Source organism: Rhinichthys klamathensis, unplaced genomic scaffold (genome assembly GCF_029890125.1).
Source record: "Rhinichthys klamathensis goyatoka isolate OS25496 unplaced genomic scaffold, OSU_Roscu_1.1 h1tg000469l_1, whole genome shotgun sequence".
Taxonomy (NCBI): Eukaryota; Metazoa; Chordata; class Actinopteri; order Cypriniformes; family Leuciscidae; genus Rhinichthys; species Rhinichthys klamathensis.
Window position 1 is genome coordinate 55,702 of NW_026606958.1, and position 12,462 is coordinate 68,163.

Consider the following 12,462-nt stretch of genomic DNA (forward strand, 5'->3'; position numbering starts at 1 on the left):
TGTGCCATTTGCTGCTCATGCAGCCAAATGCTGAAAATTTAATATAGAAAATATTAAATCTTTTTCAAAATTGTCAACAGTCCTTGATCAAAGACCAGATGTCCTGACAAGCAGCAGTTTCAGTAAGTAGGGGGTAAGACTCACATTCAACAACAGTGCTTCTGTGGTGAAGGTTTTTGTCATGTACTTAGACATGCATAGCCCACACATAAACAGTAATGTTTTGTAAGAGATTAGAAGGGGACAATGAAGAAAAAATCTGATGATTTGCATGGTACATTTTGTTCTGATCTCGAGGAACTTATGTCACACTCAAAGAGATGCTAGAAATGCTTTTAGACGGTAATCTGATTGCTGTAAAGGCTGGTGCAACAACCAACAATTGTCATTCTGTATGGGATCAATATACCGCCAAATGCATTGCGGCCACGGATCAAAAAATAAGCGTCATTCAAAAATATAAAAACACATGTACAAATATATTGCACAAACTGAAAAAAATAATGCAAAATGATCAGAATAGCAAACAACGTGTTCACGGATCAAAATATAATAAGCGTGAATCAAAAAATAACAAGCATGAATAAACACTTTAAACACATTAAAAAATATTTTGCACAAAACTTAAACTAAACGAAACTTATGTTAAAATTAAGTATTCCTTAGTTTTATTATCTGTACTTTGTGCTAAAAAATAATTATTTTTTTTGGACGCTTGTGCAGTTTTTCTCTTCGCTGTTCTTTCCATGTTCTGCGCTTGGTCTTCCAAATGTTGCAGTTCGAGTTTCATGTAAATTAGGGCGGGCTTAAGCGTCACCATTGGTCCACTAGTTCTAGATTGACAGCTCCTCCTCTAGCCAATCAATCGAAGAGGGGAGTTGACGTTACTCCTCCAATGTGACTCATGGGTATATGCTCACTCATAGGGGAAGACAACAGTTTATTTGAAACTTTACAAGGACTTTTAAGCAGTAAAGCTATCTGAACTCTGGACATATACAAATAATTAAATTCCTCTTTTTTGAGATAGCCTACATGAGAATTTTAATATGCACACTGGTAACTAGTGTTAAACAATTTTGGCTCATGATGTTAATATGCTAAGGCAGCTCTAAGTAAAACATCCTGCAGTTTTGAAACACTACATTTCTTTGCAAAAATTAAGTTAAAAATGGCCATTGTAACCATCTGAAGACTTTAGGACTTTGACCTGTCAACGCTACACACAGCCTACCTTTTTTTATATATATATTTTATTTAGTCCCATTACAGACAAGGCCTACAGTGCAAAAAGTACTAGACAAATACAAGGCATTTGTGGTACAGTTCAGAGTATGTAAAACAAAGAACAACACAACAACTAAAATTTTAAATGAACATGTAGCCTTTGTAAAAGAAAAAAGAAAAAAGAACAACGCACAACCTGGCGATCCGTTACTGTTAAAAACGCCATCCTCAAATATTTTCTTAATTGTTGTTGTTAAGCAATCATATAGGTAGCCTGGTGAATTAATTATAAGACTAGATGTACCATTTGACAAAAGATTAATGAAAATGATAGTGTACAGAGGAGATTACAGAAACCAGGTGGATTTGATATGCAGTGATTTATTACATACTTATTGTGTTCTGTAAAGCCCGGCTCGATCGGCCCAATGGAGGCATCCGGTCGGCGGGTGAAGGTCTCTGCGAGTTACCGTCTTTTCTCGTGGCAAAGTATTTGGATTAAATGCAATACATTTTTCATATGTATTCTCTCGTTATTTCATCTGACTCCATAAATGAAAAGGCTTTTATTAACTCTAATGAAATAATATCAAAGTCAGTTAGAATCATCAAATGTAACAATTTATTATGTCAGGTAAATTTATCATTCCAATTTCATAATCAGTTAAAGATAATCAATACAAAACATCAAATGTTCTGGAATAAAGAGAAGACGAACCCGACATTAGGAAATAGGCTACGTGAAGCTGAGAGTCTCGCGGACTCAGCCTCACGGGCTCATCTGAAGTACAGAAAAGGCCCTGATCTCTAGTTGCATTTCATTATATAGCCAGACCTCATTTCATATGTAAACATGAGTTCACAGTGGAAATTTACTGTGATCACCCTCCCAGACTTACTGGGGGCAGAAGTTGATTTACATGGTACCATTTGCTAACAGTGGGAATTAGCATTGAGTTAACACCTTCTGAGAGCAGGAGGGTTTACCCATCCACCCTCCTTTGTGTGTATGTTATCTCTAAACTCTTAAAAACCTTATTACCTTTTGTTTTACTTATTTGGAAATGAGACATTTGTACCAGTCACACTGAGACATTTTGAATGATACTATACAATACTCGAGAGCCGGAGGCAGAGCCAGTGCCTGTTCCAGAGCCGGAGGCGGAGCCAGTGCCTGTTCCAGAGCCGGAGGCAGAGCCAGTACCTGTTCCAGAGCCGGAGGCAGAGCCAGTGCCTGTTCCAGAGCCGGAGGCGGAGCCAGTGCCTGTTCCAGAGCCGGAGGCGGAGCCAGTGCCTATTCCAGAGCCGGAGGCAGAGCCAGTGCCTGTTACAGAGCCGGAGGCGGAGCCAGTGCCTGTTCCAGAGCCGGAGGCAGAGCCAGTGCCTGTTCCAGAGCCGGAGGCGGAGCCAGTGCCTGTTCCAGAGCCGGAGGCAGAGCCAGTGCCTGTTCCAGAGCCGGAGGCAGAGCCAGTGCCTGTTCCAGAGCCGGAGGCGGAGCCAGTGCCTGTTCCAGAGCCGGAGGCAGAGCCAGAGGCAGAGCCAGTGCCTGTTCCAGAGACGGAGGCAGAGCCAGTGCCTTTTCCAGAGCCGGAGGCGGAGCCAGTGCCTGTTCCAGAGCCGGAGGCAGAGCCAGAGGCAGAGCCAGTGCCAGTGCCAGTGCCTGTTCCAGAGCCGGAGGCGGAGCCAGTGCCTGTTCCAGAGCCGGAGGCAGAGCCAGAGGCAGAGCCAGTGCCTGTTCCAGAGACGGAGGCAGAGCCAGTGCCTGTACCAGAGCCGGAGGCGGAGCCAGTGCCTGTTCCAGAGCCGGAGGCAGAGCCAGAGGCAGAGCCAGTGCCTGTTCCAGAGCCGGAGGCAGAGCCAATGCCTATTCCAGAGCCGGAGGCAGAGCCAATGCCTGTTCCAGAGCCGGAGGCAGAGCCAATGCCTGTTTCAGAGCCAATGCCTGTTCCAGAGCCGGTGTCTGGTCCTCAGAGGGCATCACCGCCTTGGCCGCCCGAGGGGTCTGCTCCGCCCTGGCCGCCTGAGGGGTCTTCACCGCCCTGGCCGCCCGATGGACTCTGTGTTTCGCCTTGGCCGCCCGATGGACTCTGTGTTTTGCCCTGGTCTGTCCCTCCCGTCCCGCCCTGGTCTGTCCCTCCCGCCCCCCCCCCCCCCCCCCCTGGCCTGTCCCTCCTGTCCGTCCCGCCCTGGTCTGATTGAGCGTCTGGTAGCCGCTCCGTAGGGAGGGGGTTATGTCACATGTCTGTCCTGTCTGTGATGCACATGGGTGTTTGTTATTTTGAGCCATGTGCTCTTGTCATTGTTTGATCCCTCCCCCTTGTTATCTGATTATTGGTTTATTTGCTCCACCTGCCTTTCTCGTTACCCTCCTTTGTTTGCCTCCCTATTTAGTCTTCCTGTGTTTGCTGTCCTGTGCTCGTTCGTTGTATTTGTTACGCGTGTTGTATTCTGTGCCTGTTCCTGCCCTGCCTTGTCTGTTTTTGGATTTAGATTTGGTTTGTTTATTTTATGTTTTGTCTTATTAAAATACTTCTTCTCTGCACCTGAATCCACGGAATTATTCCCGGTCCCACCGTGACAGCCGCTGTCTAAATTTCTAGGCTACCAAATATACTTAGACTTTTCTGTCAGTATAAGTGAAGTAAGTGCAAATTTTAAGTATATTTTTGAGAAGTACATAAAAAGACTGAAAGTATACCTTCTTATTTTTAGTTTAAAGGAAGTATAAAATAGCACATTTGAATAAACTTATAGCTACGCCTATGGGAAGCATATGAAAATGTGTGTTTTTGCTAAGCATGACAATATTTTTATGACAATGAGACAGTGAACACATACACTCAAAACAGCTTGTTCCCTCATTCCCTTTGTCCCAGAGTAGCTGCAAGCTGCTAGTGACGCATACATGGAGTTTTAATACCACTAAGAGCATCTGTTTCATACTGTTACAGCACAGACCTCACTCTTTTACAGCTTAAAACGTGAACTGTTCCATCTGTCCACTCTATTCTCCATCCGTTCACTAATTTCCCCCACCTCCCCCCTCTCACATGATCTCAACAACTGCTGGTAATGAAATCCGGCTGCTGATATTTCTCAAGATGTATTTGTGATGGTGCGTTATCCTGCTGGAGTAGCCATCAGAAGATGGTACACTGTGGTCATAAAGGGATGGACATGGTCAGCAACAATACTCAGGAAGGCTGTGGTGTTTAAATGATTCTCAACTTACCGTTCGCAAAGACCCGTCCCCTTTAGTTACTGTTGCTATGTCCGACAAGCGACGCCGCTTTCATGCCACACACCATGTTCTCACACAGTGAAAAATACATCGCGGAGCAAAGAGGACACTGACTACGCGCTGACAGAAAGGACAGACCAGGTTACTTTTGATATGAAACTCTCAACTTTCACATTTGGGAAATTTAAACAATAAATACCGTTTTGTGGCTCTTTAATGTGTCTGACAGATCGCTGTAGAGCTGCTCCAGAACCGATGATCTCTTCCTTCTAGTTAATTTATAGCATCAAATAAACATGAAAGAACATAAGAAGGAATGTTGTTTTAACCACGGAAAGACATCAGTACACTCTGTTTTTCAAGTTCAAATCCTCCAACGTTAATCTACGAACTCTCCTGACTGTTGACTCTCCTGACAAAAATGGCCGATTCGGCGAAAGGCGGACTATGATTGGTCAGATTGCCTGTCAATCAAACTCCCTGCGAAGGGTCAATTGGTACTAAGAGGCCCAAAGTGTGCAAAGAAAATATCCTCCCCACCATTACACAAGCAGCAGCCTGAATCGTTGATACAAGGCAGGATCTATCTATGCTTTCATGTTGTTTACACCAGATTCTGTCATCTAATGTCACAGCAGAAATCAAGACTCATCAAACCAATCTTCTATTGTCCAATTTTGATGAGCCTGTGCAAATTGTTGTCTCAGTTTCCAGTTGTTGACAGGAGTGACACCAATGTGTCTTCTGCTGCTGTAGTCCATCTGTTTCAAGGTTCAAGGTTGTGTGTTCAGAGATGCTCTTCTGCATACTTTGGTTGTAACGAGTGGTTATTTGAGTTACTGTTGCCTTTCTATCAGCTCGAACCAGTCTGGCCATTCTGACTTTCCCTCACTGGAAATTTTCTCTTTTTCAGACCATTCTCTAGATGGTTGTGCATGAAATCCCAGTAGATCAGCAGTTTCTGAAATACTCAGATCAGCCCGTCTCTCACCAACAACTAAGCCACATTCAAAGTCACTTAAATCACCTTTCTTCCTCATTCTGATGCTCAGTTTGAACTTCAGCAGATCTTCTTGACCATGTCTACATGCTTAAATGCATTGAGTTGCTGCCATGTGATTGGCTGATTAGATATTTGTATTAATGAGCAGTTGAACAGATTTACCTAATAAAGTTGGCCAGTGATACATAGCCAAGTCTTTCTTTATTCTGTGGAATGCAATATGTATTATTTATAGCAGAAGGTCCATACTTTTAAATACAATGACCACAGCTAAGCAGTCAAGGAAGATTTTCAGTGAATATCAACTTAAATTTCAGTCTGTTCTTTGCTGTCATATGGCTTCCATAGACTATAAAAATTTGAAATACAAGTTGTATGTACATTTTTTATAATGCATTTATCACATCTTTCCCCCCTTTGACAGTTTGTCAGCCATTTCACTGTATGGAAAAGAACAACATTCTTTAAAACATTTTATTTTGTGTTCTAGAAAACATGACATACCAAACTAAGAATTTCTGAAATTCATGTAATTTTTTAAACTTTGTTTTACTTGAATTGTTATGCTGATAATATAATTTGTACAGTTTGTATAAAAAAAAGGAAAAGATTAACAGGTAAAACTGTTTTATAATTATAGATTTTTATAATGTTTTATTGCACAGTTTGTGTGTGTGTTTCTGGTATGGTAATTAGAAGAAGAAGAAGTTTTATATAGTGCCTTTCCGTAGCTCAAGGTCGCTTTACATTGTACATTGGAATACATTTGAACACCCACATACACATTGCAAACACATAAGGCCACATAGCCACATTATCCAAAATACATATAAAATAGATATGAGTCTTGAAGGTAGACAAAGTTGATATATAACAAAGTTTATGAACATACTGTAATCTTGCAATAAGTTTTTTGGGCAGACCAAGAAATAGAGCATTTCAATAATCCAGACTTGATGTGATTAACGCATGAATTAAGATTTCAGCATACGCTATATTGAGAGAAGATCGAAGACGTGCAATATTACGAAGATGGAAAAAAAGAGTTTTTAACAACAGAAAAAATCTGAGAGGCAAAAGATTACGGACAGATGAAGAAGGCTTAACATGAACCCCATCAATATCAAAGGACAGGTCCATCCTTTTGACTGAGGTAGCAGGGCCAATCATCAATATTTCAGTTTTGTTATTATTTAATTTAAAGATATTCAGGGACATCCAATGCTTGATATCTCTGATACATGCAGTAAGTGAGTCAGGCAGGGATGGCCTATCAGAGCTGGAGATAAGGTACATTTAAGTACATGCATGCGTATTGCAACAAATTAAGTCTATTAAATATTATAATCAATAATAACTGGTTATAATTTATAATAAATATTTGGATCAGTTAATATATTTACTTAATGTAGTAAAATTAATATTACAATCAACCCACCTGTTCGTCCCGTGAACACTCAGCGTTAATTGTTTATTAATTCTAAGAAATATTCATTTCTGGGGAAGGGAAATGTCTTTCTTACTGTACGGTACTAAGAGTCTGTAGTCAAAATCCAATTTGTAAAGTAAACTTTGTTGCAAGCAGAGAATCAGAACCAAATACATATTGTGCACAAGTTTCATTAACTAAATCACAAACATAACTAATCTAAACACATACATACATACACGGGTAAAAGGGTGAGTGACAGAATGGAACCGGAAGTAGGAAATGGAACTATGGAAAAGATCCATCTAACTATGAAAAGAACATAATCTTGTGTGTATATGTATGTTGTCAGTAATCTGAGCAATGTGAGAGAACAGAGACAGGAATATGGGCCATGTTTCTTCATCTGTGATTGAGGGATTTTTGTTTTTACTCCAGTGCCAAGAACTCTTTAATATTCTCAGAATTACAACAACCTCAGAGGTAATCCAGCATGACTATGGCTTAAATCTAACCCAGTGGAGGAAAGAGACACAGAAAAATATAAAGGCTTATAAGGCCATCCCATGATTGTGACCTCCAGTTAGTAGGCCGTAGTCCACTCAGAAACAGTCATCAGTACCAGGTAATGTTATTTCTAATGATAAAGTTACATTTTGTCTTCTCTCTCGATCTCATTTGTGGGACAGCTTTTAAAGCCGAGAAAGTTGATGGAGCTCTGGGAGTCACGATGGATGCGATGAACTCTGTGAGGGGTTGGAAAGCTGAGTAAAGTGGGAGACGATAGATATTTTTTCTTCATCCTTCCAGTAACCAGCACTAATGGCCAACCTTCCTCCACCAGCCCCTCAAAAAGCGCCCCTAGACTTTCGCGGATTCGAGTGCAGAAGTTTGGACAGCTAAAAGTGTAGATAATTGGATTCAACACAGAGTTCAGGAAAGTGAATGTTGTTGCGACAGGTAAGGACACCTCCACTAGATCCACAATCCCTGTCTTGTACAGAGCCGTCACCTCCAGCAAGCAGAAAACGTGGTAGGGCAGCCAGCAGAGAATAAAGGTTGCGATCACCGTGACGACCATTTTCGTGAAACCTTGCGAGAGTCGAGCGCCATTTTGTCCGCCTGGTGAAGACTGGCTGCGGAAGAATTTCGAAGATTTCTGTTTGCCATTGCTCGCACTCTTCTGTCTACTCTCGAGCCTCTTCCTGCGAGCCTGCAGCTCTAAAACAAAGAAAGCGTAACTGACAGCAATGACCACCAGTGGCCCGACAAACGCCAGCAACACTTTGGACACTGCCGTCACTTCCTGACGCGCCTTACAGTCTGTATGCAGCGTGCTCTGTGAGGAATAGAGTGCAAAATTATGATAGCAAAGTTTGCGGCCGTCCTGCTTAAGCATCGGATCGGAACATGAAATACGGAAACGTGTTAACCGCCGCCCAAGCCCATCCTAGGCCGCAGATCTTCCATGCTGCCGACACAGTGCGGCGGTTCTGAGTCCACACCGGCTTAGTCACCACCAAACAACGGTCCAACGATATCACAGCTAGTAGGAAGGCAGAAACAAACATGTTGAGGAAAAATATGGAGGCCTGGGCTGCACACAATGGGCCGCCCAACTCCCAGCTGTGGCCCTTCAGTAGGTAATGAGTGAAAAATGGCAAAGTTAGTGTGGTTAGGAAATCCGACAGTGCCAGATTGAGAACCCATACTGCCGCAACCGTCTTGCGACGAAGACGGCAACCAAGCACCCAAAGCACCAGTCCGTTCTCCAGGATTCCCAGAGTGGATACCACACCATGCACACTCACCACCGCCAGGTTCACTTGAGTGTCATTGTTCAGGGTGTGAGAGATCATTTTCTGCAGAAGGGGACAGTGGAGCTCTGAGGGGGACGAATGGGAGGAATTAGGAGGTAATGAGGAAGTCATTGCTGTCACAAAAAAGAGAAACAATTATTAATATACAGTAGGGGTGTGCAAAAAAATCGATTCACATTTGAATCGCGATTCAATCTTTACCGATTCAGAATCGATTCATAGAATTCCAAAAATCGATTCATATTTTTTTTTTTTTATGGCGTGCATGGGCGGAGTGGCAATCGGGTGAGTCGGGACTTTTACCGGTGGTCCGGTAGTGTTTCGAGGCTGCGACGGCCGGTCTGATAAATAGTTACATTGCAAGTTCTTGCCGCCCGCTGGTCAAACTGTGCAGCCTCTCTGCTCAACCCGTGAATAAATGCATCGATCCGCAGATTATGTTTGAGTTCTTAATGGTCTGTAGTAGGGGTGGAGCCGAACCCGAATACGGTATTCGTAAAGGTACAAATAACGTGTTTTTTACGAATAGTTATTTCGAACAAATACTTAAAAAAAATATTTGTATTCGGGAACAAGAAAAACGTTATATCAAAAAGCTGCGTTTCCTCACGAGACCGCAGTGCATGCACGGATGAGTGAGTTAGAGTGGGTGAGTTAGAGTGAGTGAGTTAGGGCCCTTACATAGTCAACGCATCGGTACGCATACGCGTGCGCAAGGCTACACATTGCTACGCTTCGGCCGCCATTATGCGTCGATGCGTAGCCAAATGTGTCGTCCTAGTTTTTGATACGCGACGCGCCGATGCACGCAATACTATGCGTTGTCGGTGGGGGCGACATTGCAAGTAATGTACATAAAAAGGTATATTATTATGTTTACAGAAGAAGAAGATTTGAATACAATGGCGGGCGAAGAGGAAAAGTTATGCGAGCTTGTTCGTATACATCCTTTGTTGCCGCCGATGTAAAATCAGCAATATGCACTCCTCTTCAGTTGCCATTTTGATCTGAATATTACGTGACCTGACTCTAGACTCTACTACCCCCTGCTGCGCAATCGGTGTATTGCATTTCACGCATCGCCGGTGACGCTTGTGTACTATGAAAAGGAGCGCGTAGCTCGCGTCGCTCGCGTTGCTTGCTCGCGTTGCTCGCGTTGACTATGTAACGGCCCTTAGAGTGAGTGAGTGACGTTCAGGAAGGGGTGACTGACACACGCTGCTCCACACAGCAACAGAGAGGGCTCGGCTGAGCGAAAAAACACTTAACTGCATCACTATTTTTGTTGAATAGATTTTTGTACCTTAACTGGGTTCCGGAGGCAGTTTATAACTTTCGGGAAGCGGAGTTTGATCGGGAGATTATTCCATTACGCTGCATTATTGACGTCTGCAGTCGGGTGCTCTCACGCTCTGTTTACGTAGCTCTGTTAGCTCGGTAATTTAGACAGAGTAAGGTTAACGTTCGGTTAAAAAATGCTTGTGTAGTTGTGTCGAATTGTATGCACTTGTGGGAGTTATATGGCACGCAGATCTTTATTGATAGCGGCTCCCTGAAATTAGTTCAAATCTCCCGGAATCTAACGCGCATGCGACACAGAACATACTGTGCTCCAAACTGTGTTAGCGCGCGCACGGAAGAGAGCGAGAGACCTTGCGTGTGTGCGTTATGAATGCTAGTCAAACCCCCAAACAACAGATCTCTTACTTAATAGCGAACTAAATGAATGCTCTGCTAGTTAACTGGAGATACCTGCAAATTACGCCTATGAACGACTTCACTGGATCTAAACAAATCAATCTAACCATAGATGTTACCAGTAGCGGTGGCTTTTTAAAATCTATTTAAAATTATTTCGCAAGGGTTGACATTAGTATATTTTTAGGAAGTTCAATGTGCCCAGTCGAGTTCACATTTCAACAGTCAGCCTGGTAGCTGAAGTAGTCCTTAAACCACATTTAGCATAATTGTTTGTTTGATCTGACTACAGCACTTTAAAGCTAAATGTAAAAGCTTTTTATTTAAGTTTTATTTTAAACTTGAATTAAATGTATTTGAAAGCTGGCCAAAGCTTGGCACTTTGCACTTTTTAGTTGCAAAAGTTTTTATTTTTGTATGAAGACATAACTAATATCAAACTACATTTAATTTGTTGTGTTTTTTTTTCTTTTAAATTGTGTCTACTGCAATCAATCACATAGGAAAAAGTAAACTACATGTATATACTGTGAATCGTTTTTGAATCGAAAATCGATTTTGAATCGAATCTTGAGACAAAAAATCGGTATCGAATCGAATCGTGACATTTTCTGAATCGTGCACCCCTAATATACAGTATTGCGGCGTATTATATCACTAAACCAAACCAAACCAAACAAAACGCCACAGCAGGCTGAAACATGAGGGTTTACACTGAAGACGCGTCACACTGAACCATTGTACATGTTGGGATCTCTTTATTACGCTATCTCACATACTTTGAAAACCGAAACATTTACTTTGAGCGATGCATTTCATAAGCCGTGCAAAGGTACCTCAGATACATCAGTGGAAGATGTTAACAATGGTGACGGTCAACAGAAAGTTTCACCCTGCATGCTCACCCAGCAGCCAAACCCCAAGCTTTTTCACACAGGTGAGCACACACACATTAATACAGTCCCCACACCCCCGGTCCCGCCCACAGTAACCGATGACGTTGTGATGCGTGTGCACATACACCACAGTACACAGAAAAGAGGGAATATAAAAGAAACCAAGTCAAACCCAGTGTATGGCTCCTACATACAGTACAACTGAGATGAAGCACATAGATCAACAAATTAAACCTTTATTATGTGTGTTTGAAATGGGGTTCTTTCTTAAAGTTTAACATCTGTAGGATTCTAAGATGGGGGTCTTCTTTTTTAAAAAGAAGTCTCTTATGCTCACTAAGGCTGCATTTTTTGATACAGAAATACAGTAAAACAGTAAAGTTGTGACGTACTTTTGGCAATTTTATATACCTGTTCTATTTTAATATATTTTAAAATGTTATTTATTCCTGTGATGGCAAAGCTGAATTTTCAGCATCATTACCCAGTCTTCAGCATCACATGATCCTTCAGAAATAGTTACTTTGACAGTGACAATATTAAGTTAACTAAGTAGATCACAAAGTTCAATGCAGATCACTAAAAGATTTTACATATTTCTTACAACAGAACATTTACCAACATTTTCAAAAAAGAGGAAGGAAGAAGTAGAGAATGTAAAATCAAGCAAATAGGAAGCTGTGGTGAATTTGATAATCAGATGAGCAAACTGAACTCTGTCTCTTAACTGTGTTAGTCCTGTCTGTGAGGTTTCTGCTATCGCTATTTTGACTTCACAACAATTTCATCCAAGACCTCTCTAAAATAATATCATCGTGAGGTATGTAAAAAATGTGTTATTATCAGTGTATGCATGTGCGTGGATAATTGTAAGCGTTTTGAGTTAAAGTATTTATCATTATTTTGTTTTTATCTTGTTATTTCTTGAGTCCAAAAAACGCATGTAGACCAAGTCTAACCAAAATGCTTACCAGCAAATTCACACATTCACTTGTATTTAAAACATACATTTTACATTAGTTCACAGTGTCTAAAAACATTAGCTACATTAAAAAAGGCTTTCATAACAACACATAGTGTTACTGGGATCCAGATTCATTGGTACAGTATTATTAAACAGGAACTACACGTATCTCACACTTGCGTAA

General features: G+C 41.7%; 1 protein-coding gene across 1 annotated transcript; it reads right to left on the reverse strand.

Annotated features, from left to right (window-relative positions):
* Positions 1-7,549: 7,549 nt before the first annotated feature.
* On the reverse strand, positions 7,550-8,831 carry LOC130071982 (prostaglandin D2 receptor 2). Its single transcript, XM_056236850.1, is given in 3 exon segments — positions 7,550-7,992; positions 8,092-8,306; positions 8,308-8,831. Coding segments are annotated over 3 exon segments (1,182 nt in total).
* Between the last annotated feature and the right edge of the window lie 3,631 nt (positions 8,832-12,462).